The sequence below is a fragment of the Leiobunum rupestre genome, chromosome 9 (genome assembly GCF_980474605.1).
Source record: "Leiobunum rupestre chromosome 9, qqLeiRupe1.1.hap1, whole genome shotgun sequence".
Classification (NCBI taxonomy): Eukaryota; Metazoa; Arthropoda; class Arachnida; order Opiliones; family Sclerosomatidae; genus Leiobunum; species Leiobunum rupestre.
This window is the reverse complement of record NC_143392.1, coordinates 20470759-20486918: the sequence shown is the minus strand read 5'-3', so window position 1 is coordinate 20486918 and position 16160 is coordinate 20470759. Positions and strand designations below refer to the sequence as shown.

Here is a 16160-nt window from a genome sequence, read left to right as displayed (position 1 = left end):
GGGTAGGACATATTTTTGGGTAAAATATATTCCCTTGTTTTGTTGCATTAAGGGGGAAGAATACAGTAAAAGCCTCTTTTTCGTTCAAGTTGAACGTTTCTGTTTTAACAATTACATAATTTAATTACATTTTTTTTATTAGGCTCAACCTTCCTCTAAGGCTTAAAATAATCTTGATAATTCTAATATTAATAGTTAACGAGATATAAGGTCATAACTAAAGGGTAGATTGGGCACTTGCCCAACTTGTTTAGCTCCGGGGGTCCGAATTAAAACTTCATAACTTAAATACTTTAAAATTTTAAATTATCAAAATTATTTTAGTCACTAAACAAGAGGCTGTTCTACACTTAAAAATTAATTTTATAAGTTAAAATACAAAATTAATAGAGTTCAGCTTGAAATAGCGCGAAAGTAGACCATACAGTATTTTCATAATAGGCGTAATTAAAAATATTTATTTATACTTAGGGATAAATTTTAATATTGGCTCTCTAAAAACGACCAAAGTTGGAGCTAAATGGAATTCTGAAGTGGCGTATTGTACTATGGAACCCGCTATGTTTTAATAATTTAATAAGAAATTATTTAAACCTAAATCTTGTTATCATTTGATAATTTATACAAAGTTATTATTTTCATCAATTGTTTATTTAAGATATATCTTTGAAGTGTCACAGATTTTGAACAACTAATTGAATCTTTGAGGGTTTTAGCAATGTCTGAAAAACAAATACAAACTTCAAGAATCTATTAATATGAATTTGGTGGTGAACTTGAAATAGTAACATTTAAATTTGATCCATTAACGGTGCAAATTAAAAGAATTTATAAACTAAGATTTATTTGTATCTGTGATTCAACTATTGACTCGAGGGTCCCACAATTGACCAAATTGGATTTAAACTTGATTAAATTAAATTTTTAAAATCAATTTTCATTTTTTTAAAGTTTCACAGGGGGACCCTTAAAACCCTTCAGATTCCCATGTTATTTTCAATGGAAAAATCCCAAATCATGTTGTCAAAAACGTTTTCGGTTGCCATGGCAAAACGAAAGCCCGTCGCAACGTTTCCCTTGCAGGTTTTTTAAGGTACATGGAGGTGTACACTATACCCGAGTTTGAACAAAATCGGTGATTATCACCTCGGGTCGTCTCCTTTGTTAGTCAAACAACGAATAACATATTATTAAATTTAAAAAAATTACTAAGTCCTCTAATTGGTTGATATATAAATATACTACACTTTGATTTTAGTTAAAGGATGAAGCAGCGTATTCTTGTTTTTACAGAAACCTTATAATACAAAGTCATATTTTTTCTACAAAACCAAATATTTTAAAGATGCTTATCAACACACAAGTTTTCCAAAACGCATGCAACAGAATTACACTAAAAATATATAGCATAATAAATAATATTGCTAAAATTGGAACCTTTTGCATCATGTCTTTCTAAAAATATACTTACTTTTTCGAAGTATTAACTTCCGGCCTGGGACTTATAAAAAAAGAAATGAACAGACCAGAATTTGGAACCATCTAATATATAAATATCAACGGATCTCTTTTATTAATTTAATTTAATATTGGTCGGACTTTAGCCCTTGTTCCCTATTAAAATCCAATCGAAAGGAGACACATTTATTATTTTTTTTTCCAAGGCTCGTAAATTTGTATTTTTTTGGGATTATTATGACTGTACTGGCGGCGGCGTCAGTGAAATGATATGGTAATCAGAGCCGATCCGGAATAATCCGGTTTGAGTAGATTTAATTAACTCGAAAGTACCGGTATTGAGAGGAAACCGAAGCTGAGATATTTTCGGAGTTAGGAGGGGGCCTCCTAAGATACGCGGGGTGGGGGAATCAGCGAAGGATAAGGCCCCCCTACCGGTATCTTGGCGCTAAGCACTCGGATTAAAGGCCGTGTTCTTTATTTTTTACTTGCCCCCAATTTGGTTAGATTTTGCGAAGCTACTTCAATTGCGTTAGTCGTGATGGTTTAGGTTAATTAATTATAATAAGTTGAAGCTATGCTTGTAACATCGTTTTGACGAGCTGTAGTAATGCGTTTATAAATCAGTGGCGTCGCGAGTGTTATATACATTTGGGGGGGGGGGGGTTGATTTTCGGTTTCCCCTTCCATAAAAACTTGTTGAGGTTAACGGTAATAGTAAGTGTAGGGAGCTGTTGGCTCGCGTGGCATGAAGGGCTAGCCACCACCCTCCTACGCATTGTAACTCGGCCACCCGAATTAATGGCTTCAAAAGTCGCTTGATGACTTAGTCCTAATAAATAAACAAATAAATGTTTTCCTTTGTCCAAACCAGCCGTAAAAATTTAAGCCATTTTATCAACGAGTTTTATTATTAAATAGTCTTCGATGTAAGTGGCATTACAACTATCACTGGTTAGTGAAGGACTTGCAGGAAGGGCCTAATAAAAGTTCAAATACTTTTTCGATGTTACGTTACTTATGCTACTATTTTTATGACGTAAAGGGACTTTCAATAAAAATAAAATACGTCATTTGGTCGCCGTTCATTGCATCTAGACTCTGATGACGTTTCAGTGACGTTTTTTGAATCGACTTCCTGCCTTTAAAAGGTCTACACTTCTTAAAACTCTTCGAGGTAAACAAGCGCTGTACTAATAAATTAACCAATCTCTGGTTATAATCAGCTAGGCTAATACACGGAGCACCACCTTAGGCCTAAGTCATCAAGCGACTTTTAAAGCCATTAATTCAGCTGGCCGGGTTACAATGCGTTGGAGGGTGGTGGCAAACCCTTCATGCCAGACTAGCCAACAGCTCCCTACACTTTGATTTTTTACTATTACTTTACTTATGGTACTACATTTTACACTTCTTACAAATGCTTAATATTAAAAATCATCGCGTGAAACAAAGTTATTGCCTCCCATGACCATATTGTTTATTTTTTTCTTCATTTCCACATTAGTGCTATACATATCTTGCTGAAATATTTGAAACTATTTAAAGGGGTGAAATGGGTCGACCTTTTTGGATGCCTGTCGGATGTATCTTAAGTATGAGTAAGCGAGCGCTTACAAGGGAAACTAGTTCAGCTAATTATTTATAACCTAATTCGAACACTACGTTTTATATATTACATTTTTAATCAGACGAGTTTCCGATTTGCTAATAACTAGGACCTTCCTTGTCTAATTACGTTTTTTCTTTCTGATGTCAGTTACGATTTCGGCCTTGTGTTTTTTTATTTGATAGTTTACAAAAAATCGTTACATTTTAGCCAATGTAAAATTTCAAAGCCCTGGTTTTACGTAATAACTCAATTTTAGCAAAATATAAGAATTTATTGAATTTTACTTTTTAAATTTTTTTCATAAAAATCAAATCAATCGATTTTATTTAATTAAAATCGGATTTTTTAAACATTATATTGAATTTATTGATTTTAATAAATAAAAATTATTTCCTGTATAATTAACGGATATTTTACTTTCATATTATCTTAAATTAAATTAAATCTTAATTAAATTTAATTCCTATTTAATGTTTAGGTTTGCTAAGATTAACGGATATTTTACTTTCATCTAATCTTAAATTAAATTAAAACTTAATTAAATTTAATTACTATTTAAATAATTAATGTTTTACTAAGATTAACGGATATTTTACTTTAATCAGTTAGCTAATCTTGAAATAAATGAAATCTTAATTATATTTAATTACTATTTAAAGTTTACTCAGATTTTCTATGCATTTTAATTTTTTAATAACCTATTTTTTGGCATTTTTTAATCCTCGATGGAAATACATGATCAATGATTTAAATCACGACTTAAGTCAAACTTATTTAAAGGAGACAAATCTGATTATGATTTAAGCATAATTAAAATATATGGCTCACCTGTTTGGGAAACGTTGAAGAGACGTTTGTTCGTTGTTCTGGTTTGTCGTTTATAGATGGCTAAATTGAAATTTGCGACTGATCAGATAGCCGGGTCAGAATGTGATCCCAAACTAGTTAAATCTGGTCTCGGGGTACTTCGAGAACGACTGTGGCACGCGACGTGGAGACGATAGGACTTTTGGAGAAGACTTTGAAGTTCTTTCTTATCCAAAAATAAATATTTCTAGCAACTATCTTTAAAATCTTTTCCAAAGGCCAATGAATCATGTACATTGTAGTTTTGTCTATATAATATATGGTAAACATTTTTGTAGATAATTTTTGTAATTAAGATACTGTTTGCGAGCGAAGGCTAATTTAATTTAACGATAAATGTTTTAATTATTTTGTGGACACTTGATAACCTCTAAATTATTTATTTAAAGATAGCTCGAAGAAGTTGCATGCCCTTAAGGCGACTACGAGTACCCAGAAATAGATAAAGATGGGGAATTTTGGATAAAATGTTTACGCACTTTTAAAAATTTAACTCTATTTCAGTTTTGACCTGAGGGGTATACAGTGAGTTCTATTAACTGATAACTGACTTTACAATAGAGTGCTAGCAGCTTCCGTAATGGTTGTCATGAAAACTCGCGTTTTTTCTCAATAGACGTTTAACATTGGTGACGTCGCAGGGTTTCAAGCTGCTGGCACTCTATATGACTATTTACTTTGTGATCAATAATAACGTAGCAACAATTTTAAAGATAAGAATTTGAACCACATTTACTTGAAAACTAATTGTTATAAAAGCGTAAAACCTATATCTAAACTAAATAATCGCTACCTTAGAGCAAGAGTCAAGCAAGTCGGAAAACCCCTATTTGAGAAAAACCAGTTTTAAGTTCGAAATCTGGCTAAATAACAACGATAATCTAATAATAAAAATTGATAAGAATAGAGTGAAAATATATATTGACAATTTTGTACTGAGTCACCTTAATTTAAAAACACTCAAGGAATCTTATTTTTAATTTCTTTCAATAGTCACGTATCTCGACTTACTTGACGTTTGCTCTCAGGTAGCGTAATAATGTATGTACTTATACTTTGGAAGAATGTTGTACATCATAGGGGGGGGGGACGACACTGAAGTACGCTTCAACCTCGTTGGGGGACGTCAGTTTCAAGGAACCAATGAGTAACTGGGGCTGCTTTGATTTTTTAGGGGAAATAACTCTTTGAATCACTCTTCCTAAGAAGAAATACAGGGTGTTTCAAAAGGTGATGCAAAAATTTGAAGGAGTTGTAGGGGGTGAATTGAGAAGTATGCCGGTTTTCCCCGCATTTTCCGACGATGAGTTAAAAGAGCGCCAGAGAGCTTCAAAGTGTGGCCTACTAGTCCCTGGAAGTAGGCTGTAACAAGCGCAAAATAAAGCAGCAGGGAAACATTAAGGTTTGGGTTCGTGTGATAGGTAAAAAAGGACTTTGTAAACAAATCGAGGTAACCAGCGTAAAAAAGGAAACTTAAACAGTATTTAAAGTCCCTGCTGCTTGGTTTTGCGCTTGTTTCAGCCTACTTCCCGGGGTTAGTAGGCCACTTTTTGAAGCTCTCTGGCGCTCTTTTAACTCATCGTAGGAAAATGGGGAAAAACAGGCATACTTCTTAATTCACCGCCAACAACTCCTTCAAATTTTTGCATAACGTTTTAAATCACCCTGTATATAAAATTTTGTTTACAAATTAAAGTTTAAAAATCAACGGAATTTATTGCACAATATTACAACATTTTAAAATGCTACTATAGGTTCGGCTTATTTAGGCCATCACAACGGGAACAAAAGTCCTATATTTTACTACTATAGTAGGATTTTAAAAGGTTTTAATATTGTGCAATGAATTGCATTGGTTTTAAACTTTAATTGGTTTTTTTATGCGCAAGTAACCTTAAATAATTAATTTATTAACATTTTGGTTTAGTTAATATTTTTTTTGTTCAGGTCTATAAATAAGGTCCCAAAAACACTTGAAATAGTAAAAAAAGCTAAATTTCTGTCAATAGATTTCGATGGCTTGTAGAAAGTGGAATTGTTTTAATTCCGACTTTATTTAATTCCGACTTTATTTAATTAAATTCCTTGAAAACTAATAACATTTGAAATGTTATTAAAAAATTTCGTCACCCCAAAAAATCGACTTTTTCTACACCACCACTCACCCTAGTAACGAAGTTTAGCAATGCCTAAATCACGCCACAAATACTACAACTCCCCTGAATTAATATCATCTTAAAATTATAAAATTTCTTTCAAAATAAAACAAATTTATTTATTGTTTTACATTTAGGAAACTAATCATAGTTTTCTAAATGAGAAAATCGAAGACTAAACTGTGGCTGTAACTTAAAATAATTTCTTAATTAGTTTCCTATATAGAATTATGATATGTGACGTAACATTTCAGCGTAATTTGTGAATGCCCCCCAATTCTTTGAACAGTTCTAGAAATTCTAAGACTATCTTCTGCTAAATAATGGTTCAACAACAATCTACGAAATTCCATCAGCTGTGGCTCTAAAAAACACGCAATGATTCGGGGATTTTGAAAACTTTGACATATTTTTTGCTTATTTCATAGTGTCACTGCAGTTGATTTCGTATCACACCGCGAAAAAATAAATTGAAATAACATTTATTTCGAAGTAGGGGCCCCTGTGCCATGGCACACTTGGCACACACCTTAATTTAGCACTATTAAAGGGTGGTGAGTTTCAAGAATGTACAGGGGTGTTGCCAGACATTTGCCAGGGGGGGGGGGGGTCAAACAAAATTTAAGATTAAGTCGAGAAAGGGTAGAAATTTAGAAATCGGGGGATTGATATAAAACATCACCCTGTATGTTTTTACCCAATTTATGTGGTATTGGATTTTACACCAAGCTTAATTTGTAATATTTAGGACACACTATCGTATGATTAGATCTTATTAAAATCAAATTTGTATCTTTGTCTGTGTAAAGATTAAAAATGATTAAATAATAATTAAGTTATATTTAGTTAATAATATAATTTATTATTTCCATACGAAAATTTGTATCACAAATGTTATGTTATTAGAACACTAGGAAAGGTAGATTGTATGTTACAATAACTATAAAATTATGGTAGTTATTATATATTTTTTAAAATTATATACATATTTTTGAAGGTTGGACAGAGTTTATATTTGTATCGGTTTTTTTCGTTAATTGTTAATTTCGCCTGCTGGTTATTTTACATATTTTGTTTTATAGAAATGTTTAAATATGGCGCCGGTATTTTTTCCAATGATTGGAATTAATCTCACTGCTGTTTCTCGGTGATTGCCGTTTTTCAGTCTTATCCAATCAACGGACGTTTCCGGTTTAGGTCAACCAATGAATGGTCGCGATTTGTCTATATCGCGCCATCTTACGGAAAAAAATGTAAATCGCGGCGCGCCATTTTCAATCCGGGACGTACTGTGTCGGCGTTACTTCGAACAATAGTTGGAAAAATAGAGTTATTCCTCCTATAGCATTAAAAATATTTTATTATAAATGATAAATATATATATTTTTAAATTGACAAATTTATATTTACCCATAAATCCAAGTTCAACTTTGTAATGAATGAATGGGAAGTAAAATAGCAGTCCAAGGGCCAAGAATATCGTCGCGTAGAGGTACTCTACTTGGGGGTTTTCCACTATTGGTGCTACTACCAAAAAGACGCTGACACAGAGAACCAGAATTGGGATTATTAGTGGAACCTATTTTAAAGATAAAAGAGCAAAGAATTAGGCACTTTTTTATTTTTTAATAAAAAATCAAATAAATTGAATTAATATAATTATTTAAATAGTTTTTTTTTATTTCCAGTTAGTTAATAGATACTTGGCTTCTATCGCTGGTGTTATCTAGAACTATATTAAATCTTAATTGAATTTAATTACCATTTAATAATTTATTTTTTTTGCTCATTTTTGCGTTTTAACGGAATTGTTTTCTTACTTTTGAACAAGAAGCTAAGAATTATACGATGTTCATTGGTATTTGTAAATTTGCGGTTTATGACTTAATAATGATTTGATAATGATGTCCCTTCAAATTGACAATGAAAAAATATGATCTCCTTCTGGGCGAAGTTGTTTGTATCTCCATTGAAATACATTATGTGGTTAAAAATTAATGATTTAAAAAAATAAATTTATTTAAAGCAAAAGGCTGCTCTAGTGTAGTACCTAGTGTATTAATTAGGTTCGATTGGTTGAGATTTCCATCCGCAGGTTACTTAAAGCCACGGTCACACTAGAGCTTTAAGCCGAATTTAGGTCGGTTTGAATGCCAGTTTGGACCGCCGACGACAATTTTTGTTTCACACGAGCAAAATCGTTTCACCCCGGTAACCCGGTTCGCTTATAGCCAAGGCTTGACGTCATTTCAAATTATAACCAGAATTTTGAAAATACTAAAATGTATCCCAAAACAACTAGTTAATCATGTTTACCATACATAAAGTAATATTATTTGATATTATTTAGAGCTTTATTCCCATTATTTTGGAAAATACGAGCAATTTGACTTCCCCGCCTTGTCGTTTTGAAAGCGATTCTAAGCGAACCGACTTGGACGAGTTTTGATTGCGCTAAAAACTTCTGGCAAAGCAAATTAGAGTAACCGGAAACGGATAACGCAACCCGGTCTCTCTTTAACAAGTCGGCCCAGGCCGTAATATTAGTTCCACATCAGTGTATTCGAGTGGGCAAACCCATACACCCTTAGTAGACACAGGTAGGCAAACTAATACAAAAGCTGTTGAGGTTACGTGATTTCTTATCGTTTGATATATAAATTGCCACCCTAAGTTAAAGAGTGGATGCCGCCCAACATCAGGAGACCCGGGTGGGAAAACTGATATAAAAGCTGTTGAGCCCATGTGATTTCCTATTGCTTGATATATAATTTACCAATCTATGTTAAAGAGTGCGCACCGCCCACCCTCTGGATACGCGGGTGGGCAAAGCAATGCTAAAGATGTTGAGGCCATGTGATTTCATATCGTTTGATATATAATTTACCATCCTATGTTAAAGAGTGGCCACCGCCCACCCTCAGGATACCCGGGTGGGCAAACCAAATTAACCAATACAAAAGCTGTTGAGGCCATGTGATTTCCTATCGTTAGATAAACGGAAAGAATTTAAGGTGAAATTGGTAAGCAAAACACGACGAACATATTTCTTTTAAATTATTGAAATTAGTGGAAATATGATATAAAGAAATTCTTAAACTGGGATTAAAATGGATTTATTTTAGGAAATTTATATCAAACATTTGGGTAGTTTAGGCACCAAAAGTCATGTAAATTCGCAAATTCATAAAAAAAATACCCATGAATTTATTAACTTTTCGATCACTCTCCCTTTAAGCGGGTTGGTCGGAGGGGGCGGAAATTAAAGGCACTGCGTGCGCGTGAAAGAGTTCTATCGAATGAGACCAACTTGTTTTTTTCGGTCACTCTCCCTTTAAGGGGGTTGGTCGAATGGGGCGCAAATTAACGGCACTGCGCGTTCTATCGTTTGATATAAAAAGTACCATCCTAAGTTAAAGAGTTGACGGCGAAGAGTGCGTATTATTATTTAAGGGGGGGTCGAAATTGTGCCCCCTGATTACCTGACTGACCTGAAACTGGCCATCGGTCTCAACTGCGTCCTACAATTATCAGTGCGACCAGAAGTATATAAAATATATCTTAGAAGAAAGTATCCTGCTAGGTCAACCCGCGGATGTGTATCATGGCTGAAATTGTACAGCTATATTTTGCCTGATGACGTAAAGTGTAACAGTAAAATTCCGTATTCATATTTAACTTATTTATAAATCATAGTTTCCCTACTTCACAGTTTCAGAAAATCAGGATGTATTTCATTTTACACCATTTTTACCCGAAACCCGATTCAAGCCTATAATTTTAGCAGTATAGGGAAATTAATACTTGTATTTCTAGTGGGAATTATTTCGAACAAAATATCAACAAATAATTTGAATTTGATACATTTTTACCTCTCCGAGAGGACTTTGTACCCTAGGAGGGGTTATACAACCACTGTGTCTGTCTGTGGGTCTGTCTGTCAGGCCTGCGAACGCGTTCACATTTTCGGGGCAAAGGGTAATCACTGCGTACGCAGTTTCTTGGCTCACTGCGCAGTCGAATAACCGTTTTATTAGTTTAAAGGTTGGCAAAACCACCGTGTGACGGTAAGCGTTAACGGATAAATTTGTGATTGCGTTGAGTTTGGTTGATTGGTTTCTTTTTCTTTAACGCCTACCGTCGCGCCGGTTGTCATGGCTGTGTTTTTCCAACTCCTTCTTATTGACTTTTGGGACGTACCGAGTGCTGAGTGTTATGGCAACCTCTCAACGTCCAATGGCAGGGTTTCCACTAATTGTTCACGGTATTCGTCTTAGTATCAATTTGCGGTCGAATCGGGCGGGATTTTAACCCGAGACCACCTGTTTGACAGGCGGACGTTCTACCACAGAACCACCGACACTTATTACGCTTCATCGAAAATTAGACCTTCAGCTTTATCGGAAGCGTATTTAATAGAGTACGAAATTTTGGTTTAATTGATATAGAACAAGATTCCGTGTAAGATTTAAATTATTGCATCGAAGAAATTCTAATTTAGCGATTTCTCTATTGATTAAAAACAAATGCGCCACCCAGGTTTTGAACCCGGGCCGTTCAGTAAGGCAGTTGAGCGCTCTACCACAGAACCATCGATAACTCCTTAGCTAAACTGCAAATAAGACACTCATCGTAAGCATAATAGTTAATAAATACAGTTATAGTGGTGTGTGACGACACCTGGATATATCCCCCGAGGAGAGGTAATATTACGGGCTTGACCGACTTGTTTAAATGGATTTCATTTAGTGTAGCACCGGAAATCGAAAATATATTTTTCAAATATTGAAATTTTGTACCCCAAAAATTTGTGAAATTTGTTAATTAAATCTTTACTTTAACTTTTAAAAGGAATGTATTTATTTATATTTAGGGAGAGTAACCATGGACTAATTAATTTGTCCATGGAGTAACTATGTTGAGACTATTTTTAGAGTTTCTACCAATCCCCCCCCTCCCAACGCTAGGAGGAAAATGTGACCATGATGCATAATTCTTCTTATATTAATCTTGCTTTTGAATTATTGCTTTTACCAGAAGTAAATGAACCGAAGTTATCGAAAGAGCGCTCGGAAACGGAGGGCGTTTTCCTTATGAAAATGATGAGAAAATCGAGTCAAATAAAAGCTAATTTCCATCTCCGTCTTTTGACGCGATACATTGCACTTGGGAATTGTGGGTATAGCTTTTTCTATGTATCAAAAATGGTTTCATAAAAACAAAACAGTTTTTATTTCGGCCTAGGAGCGCGCCAAATTTCAAATTCGAGGTCAAATTTTACTTCATAAGGAAAATGCAGGCCTCCAACATGGGGAGTATAGCAGTCTGATTACTTTGGCTCATTTACTTCTGCTTTTACTATATGCGAATCGAGACACCCTGTATATTTTACTGTGGTTGAGCTAACCCTATGCATTACATTTTTCTCGATTTTAGTACATCCCATCTAGGAACAACAAACACAGCACCCCACATAAGGAGAAAGCAACTCGTTAAAAGTCGTGCATTTTCTTGCGTACATATTTCATTGGCTAGACGGCTTAGCGCCTGCTGCCATCGGAAAGGGAAAATTCGGAAATTGTCTTCCCCCCCGCCCGTAAAACGTTCAGCGTAAAGGCTCATCCAATGAAATTCGTACACATCACTGCGTTAGCGGGTTTACAGGCTAGCTGCGTTCTCCATGTGTTTGGTACTCCTAGATCCCATCGATTTTGAAAATACTTGGATTTTCAAATAATTAAAAGTTAGCGTTGTAGATAGGATTATATACGTAAAGCAGGATTTATAGTAGAAGACAAATTATCGACTTTGAAAAATTGATTTTCGATTGGGTCTATGTGAAAGTTTTATGTAACAAGGGGGAAACTAGCCGTCCAGCGCAACTCCATTTCTTTATTGTTTAAACGTCAGAGGGAAGCTGGTTTTGAATACCTTATGGAATTGCGATGGTCGAGTAGATCTGCAAAATAGGACTTAGAGTGCCAAGAACTTAGCTTAAGCGAAAAGAATGAAAGGCGCTATCGATCAGAGTGGAAGCTTAGATAATTCTCCGCTCAAAATATTATTTCCGCCGCCAAGCTATACAGGACTGCCGTCATCGAATATTTGTAGCCAATTTGGCTATTTTATTTGTATACAGGACTGCCGTCAACGAATATTTGTAGCCAATTTGGCTATTTTATTTGTATACAGGACTGCCGTCAACGAATATTTATAACCAATTTGGCTATTTTATTTGTATACAGGACTGCCGTCAACGAATATTTGTAGCCAATTTGGCTATTCTAGAATTTCTGACCCAAAAACAAAGTATAGTCATCAATCAGGAGTTTGGAATGTAATTGAATTTATCGGAGGAACGAGTAACCGACTCGCGAAATTAATAATCGACTATTATGATAGATAGCCGTAGTGTTGCCAATTTATATCGATGGGGCGTTTCACATTGACTAAAACCGGGGTCTCTACGGGTCAGGGAAAACAGGGCTAAAGTCAGGGACGAAAAGGTCAAAGAGGAATCGCGGATTTTAAATTTATTCTGAACATTTTATGAATTTGATCTAAACTAATTAGGGTTTATAAACGTAGCAATAAAAATGTTTAGGTTAAAACGTAACCTGAAGAGTCACCATTTATATTAAAGTATAAGATGAATTAAATTCATTATCATCTGATAAAAGTAAATTATAATATTAAAAGTTGTGTAATTTATGCCTTAAAAATACTCAGGGAAAATCTCTAAAAATACCAATCTCTGGTAATAATAATAATAATCAGCTAGGCTAATACCCAAGGCACTACCTTAGCCCTAAGTCATCGAGCGACCTTTAAAGGCATATGATTCAGGTGGCAGGTTACAATGCGTAGGAGGGTGGTGGCAAGCCCTGCAAGCCACGCGATCCAACAGCTCCCTACACTCACTATAACCGTTAACCTCAACAAGTTTTTATGGAAGGGGAAACCAAAGAGCTCGGGGAAAACCCCTTAAAATACTCCGGGAAAATATCTAAAAATACTTAGGGGACATCTCAAAAAATACTCAGGGAACATCTCTAAAAATACTCCGGGAAAACTCTAAAAATACTCCGGGGAAATCTCTAAAAATACTCCGGGAAAATCTCTAAAAATACTCCGGGAAAATCTCTAAAAATACTCCGGGAAAATCTTTAAAAATACTCCGGGAAAATCTCTAAAAATACTCCGGGAAAATCTCTAAAAATACTCCGGTGAAATCTCTAAAAATACTCCGGTGAAATCTCTAAAAATACTCCGGGAAAATCTCTAAAAATACTCCGGGAAAATCTCTAAAAATACTCCGGGAAAATCTCTAAAAATAATCCGGGAAAATCTCTAAAAATACTCCGGGAAAATCTCTAAAATACTCCGGGAAAATCTCTAAAAATAATCCGGGAAAATCTCTAAAAAATAATCCGGGAAAATCTCTAAAAATATTCCGGGAAAATCTCTAAAAAATACTCCGGGAAAATCTCTAAAAATACTCCGGGGAAATCTCTAAAAATACTCCGGGAAAATCTCTAAAAATACTCCGGGAAAATCTCTAAAAATACTCCGGGAAAATCTCTAAAAATATTCCGGGAAAATCTCTAAAAATATTCCGGGAAAATCTCTAAAAAATACTCCGGGAAAATCTCTAAAAAATACTCCGGGAAAATCTCTAAAAATACTCCGGGGAAATCTCTAAAAATACTCCGGGGAAATCTCTAAAAATACTCCGGGAAAATCTCTAAAAATACTCCGGGAAAATCTCGAAAAAATAATCCGGGAAAATCTCTAAAAATAATCCGGGAAAATCTCTAAAAATAATCCGGGAAAATCTCTAAAAATACTCTGGTGAAATCTCTAAAAATACTCCGGGGAAATCTCTAAAAATACTCCGGGAAATCTCAAAAAATACTCCGGGAAAATCTCTAAAAATAATCCGGAAAAATCTCTAAAAATACTCCGGGGAAATCTCTAAAAATACTCCGGGAAAATATCTAAAAATACTCCGGGAAAATATCTAAAAATACTCCGGGAAAATCTCTAAAAATACTCCGGGAAAATCTCTAAAAATAATCCGGGAAAATCTCTAAAAATACTCCGGGAAAATCTCTAAAAATAATCCGGGAAAATCTCTAAAAATATTCCGGGGAAATCTCTAAATATATTCCGGGAAAATTTCTAAAAATAATCAGGGAAACAAGGGAAAAATTGGAAAAATTTAACCAGAAAACATTGTGACAACCCCGCAAAAGTGACAAAATTAGCAGTTCCTTTACTTTCCAATGATAAGATTTACTGAATGATACGATATCTATGTAGAGCATATAGAAGACTAGACTGGTATAGCCTATGTACCCACTATCTGGTCTGTTTTACGTCCTCTGTATTATAGCGTAGATAGATCGCGATAACATTTCTGAAGAGTATCTAAAAATCCATAAGCCCGTTAGCCTTTTGCAATAGGGAGCTGTTGGCTCGCGTGGCATGCAGGGCTTTCCACCACCCTCCTACGCATTGTAACCCGGCCACCTGAATTAAAAGGCTTCAAAAGTCGCTTGATGACTTAGGCCTAAGGTGGTGCCTTGGGTATTAGCCTAGCTGGTTATTATTTATTATTTATACCTTTTTAGTTCTCGCAACTTTCACCAGGTGACCTTCATTCTCGTAAATAAATGTATACCCTTCCCAGTAGCGTTGCCAGTATTTTATTTAGGGGGGAGGGTAACGAATTTAAAAAACAAATATACAGACTGGGCATCAGAGGCCGGGCGTACGATTGGATAAAAAATTATTTAACTAATAGAATTTGCGTAACAAAAGTAAACAAAAATTTATCGAGCCCCAGGAAAATATCTATAGGCATTCCACAGGGATCTATTTTATCACCCCTACTATTCAACTTAGATGATATCACCAAAACAATACCTGCCCAACTCCTAAAACTTTATGCAGATGACACAATTTTAATGCTTGCAGGGACGAATTTAGATCTTCTAACAAATAAAGGGAATGAGCTTCTAAGGGTTATAAATAACTGGATAGAAAATAATGGTTTAAAATTAAATAAACTAAAAACGGAGTATATGATTTTGCGAATAGGAATAAGAAAATAATTGACTCGGTCTGTAAAATAATTATAAATGGAGTTGAAATAAAAAGAGTACATAAATTTAAATATTTAGGGGTATGGTTGGACGATACACTAACATGGAATAGTCATATAAATTACTTATGTAAAAAACTGGCTGGCGCAACTTATATTATTAGAAAATGTAAAGAGTTCTTTCCAAGGAGTGCTCTGTTTAACCTTTACTTTAGTTTTTTCTATTCTCATCTAAGCTACGGAATTGTGATCTGGGGTAATACCTCAAATAATAATTTAAATAGAGTTAAAACTCTACAAAAACGAGCCCTAAGAGGAATCTATAATCTAAACTGGCTTGCTCCATCAAAACCCTTATATACAAAAAGTAGACTTTTAAATATTGAACAACTATATAAAATGTCATGTCTAAAATTTATTTACAAAAATATAAGCCTTATGTGTACCCCCTTATTTGAATTCAATATAGAAAAACGCCTAACCAGACAAAAAAAATTATTAAAACCTCCGATGTGTCGCACAATGAAAAAACTTAGTTCTGTATTCTACCAAGGAGTTATTTTATTTAATATGTACTATACAAACATACAAGGTCTTAGAACTATAAGTGCAGTCACAAGTTCTTTTAAAAACATAATACTAAATAGCTTTTAAATGTAGTCTTTAAATAAATTTAATCTTCCAAGACCTTTTTTATATGATGTTAATGAGTTAATATTTTTTTTTCTCGTTTTTGTTTATACTCTTTTATTTCTTTTTTATTTTTTATTTATTTCAAATTTGTTAATTTTTTTTAATGTTTGTTTGTTTTTTCTTTATTAATCAAAAAATTGTTAATTTTATTAATGACAAAAAGGGGCTATAAGTCGCTTGAAGACTTGGCCCCTTGACAACCGACTTAACTCAAAAAAATAAAATACTTTGATTTGAACCATTGTAAAGCAGGCTTATTAATTTTTTT

At 34.2% G+C, this 16160-nt stretch overlaps 1 protein-coding gene across 1 annotated transcript in view; it reads right to left on the bottom strand.

Moving 5' to 3' along the window:
* Positions 1-7095: 7095 nt before the first annotated feature.
* Positions 7096-16160, bottom strand: part of LOC149926795 (b(0,+)-type amino acid transporter 1-like) — a 143417-nt gene continuing 134352 nt past the window's right edge. The window contains exons 13-14 of the mRNA XM_090158416.1: positions 7504-7672; positions 7096-7432 (exon numbers count right to left, since the gene is read on the bottom strand). Coding sequence (XP_090014542.1) covers positions 7368-7432; positions 7504-7672 — 234 coding nt within the window. The 3' untranslated portion in view covers positions 7096-7367. The remainder of the gene's footprint in view (positions 7433-7503; positions 7673-16160) is intronic.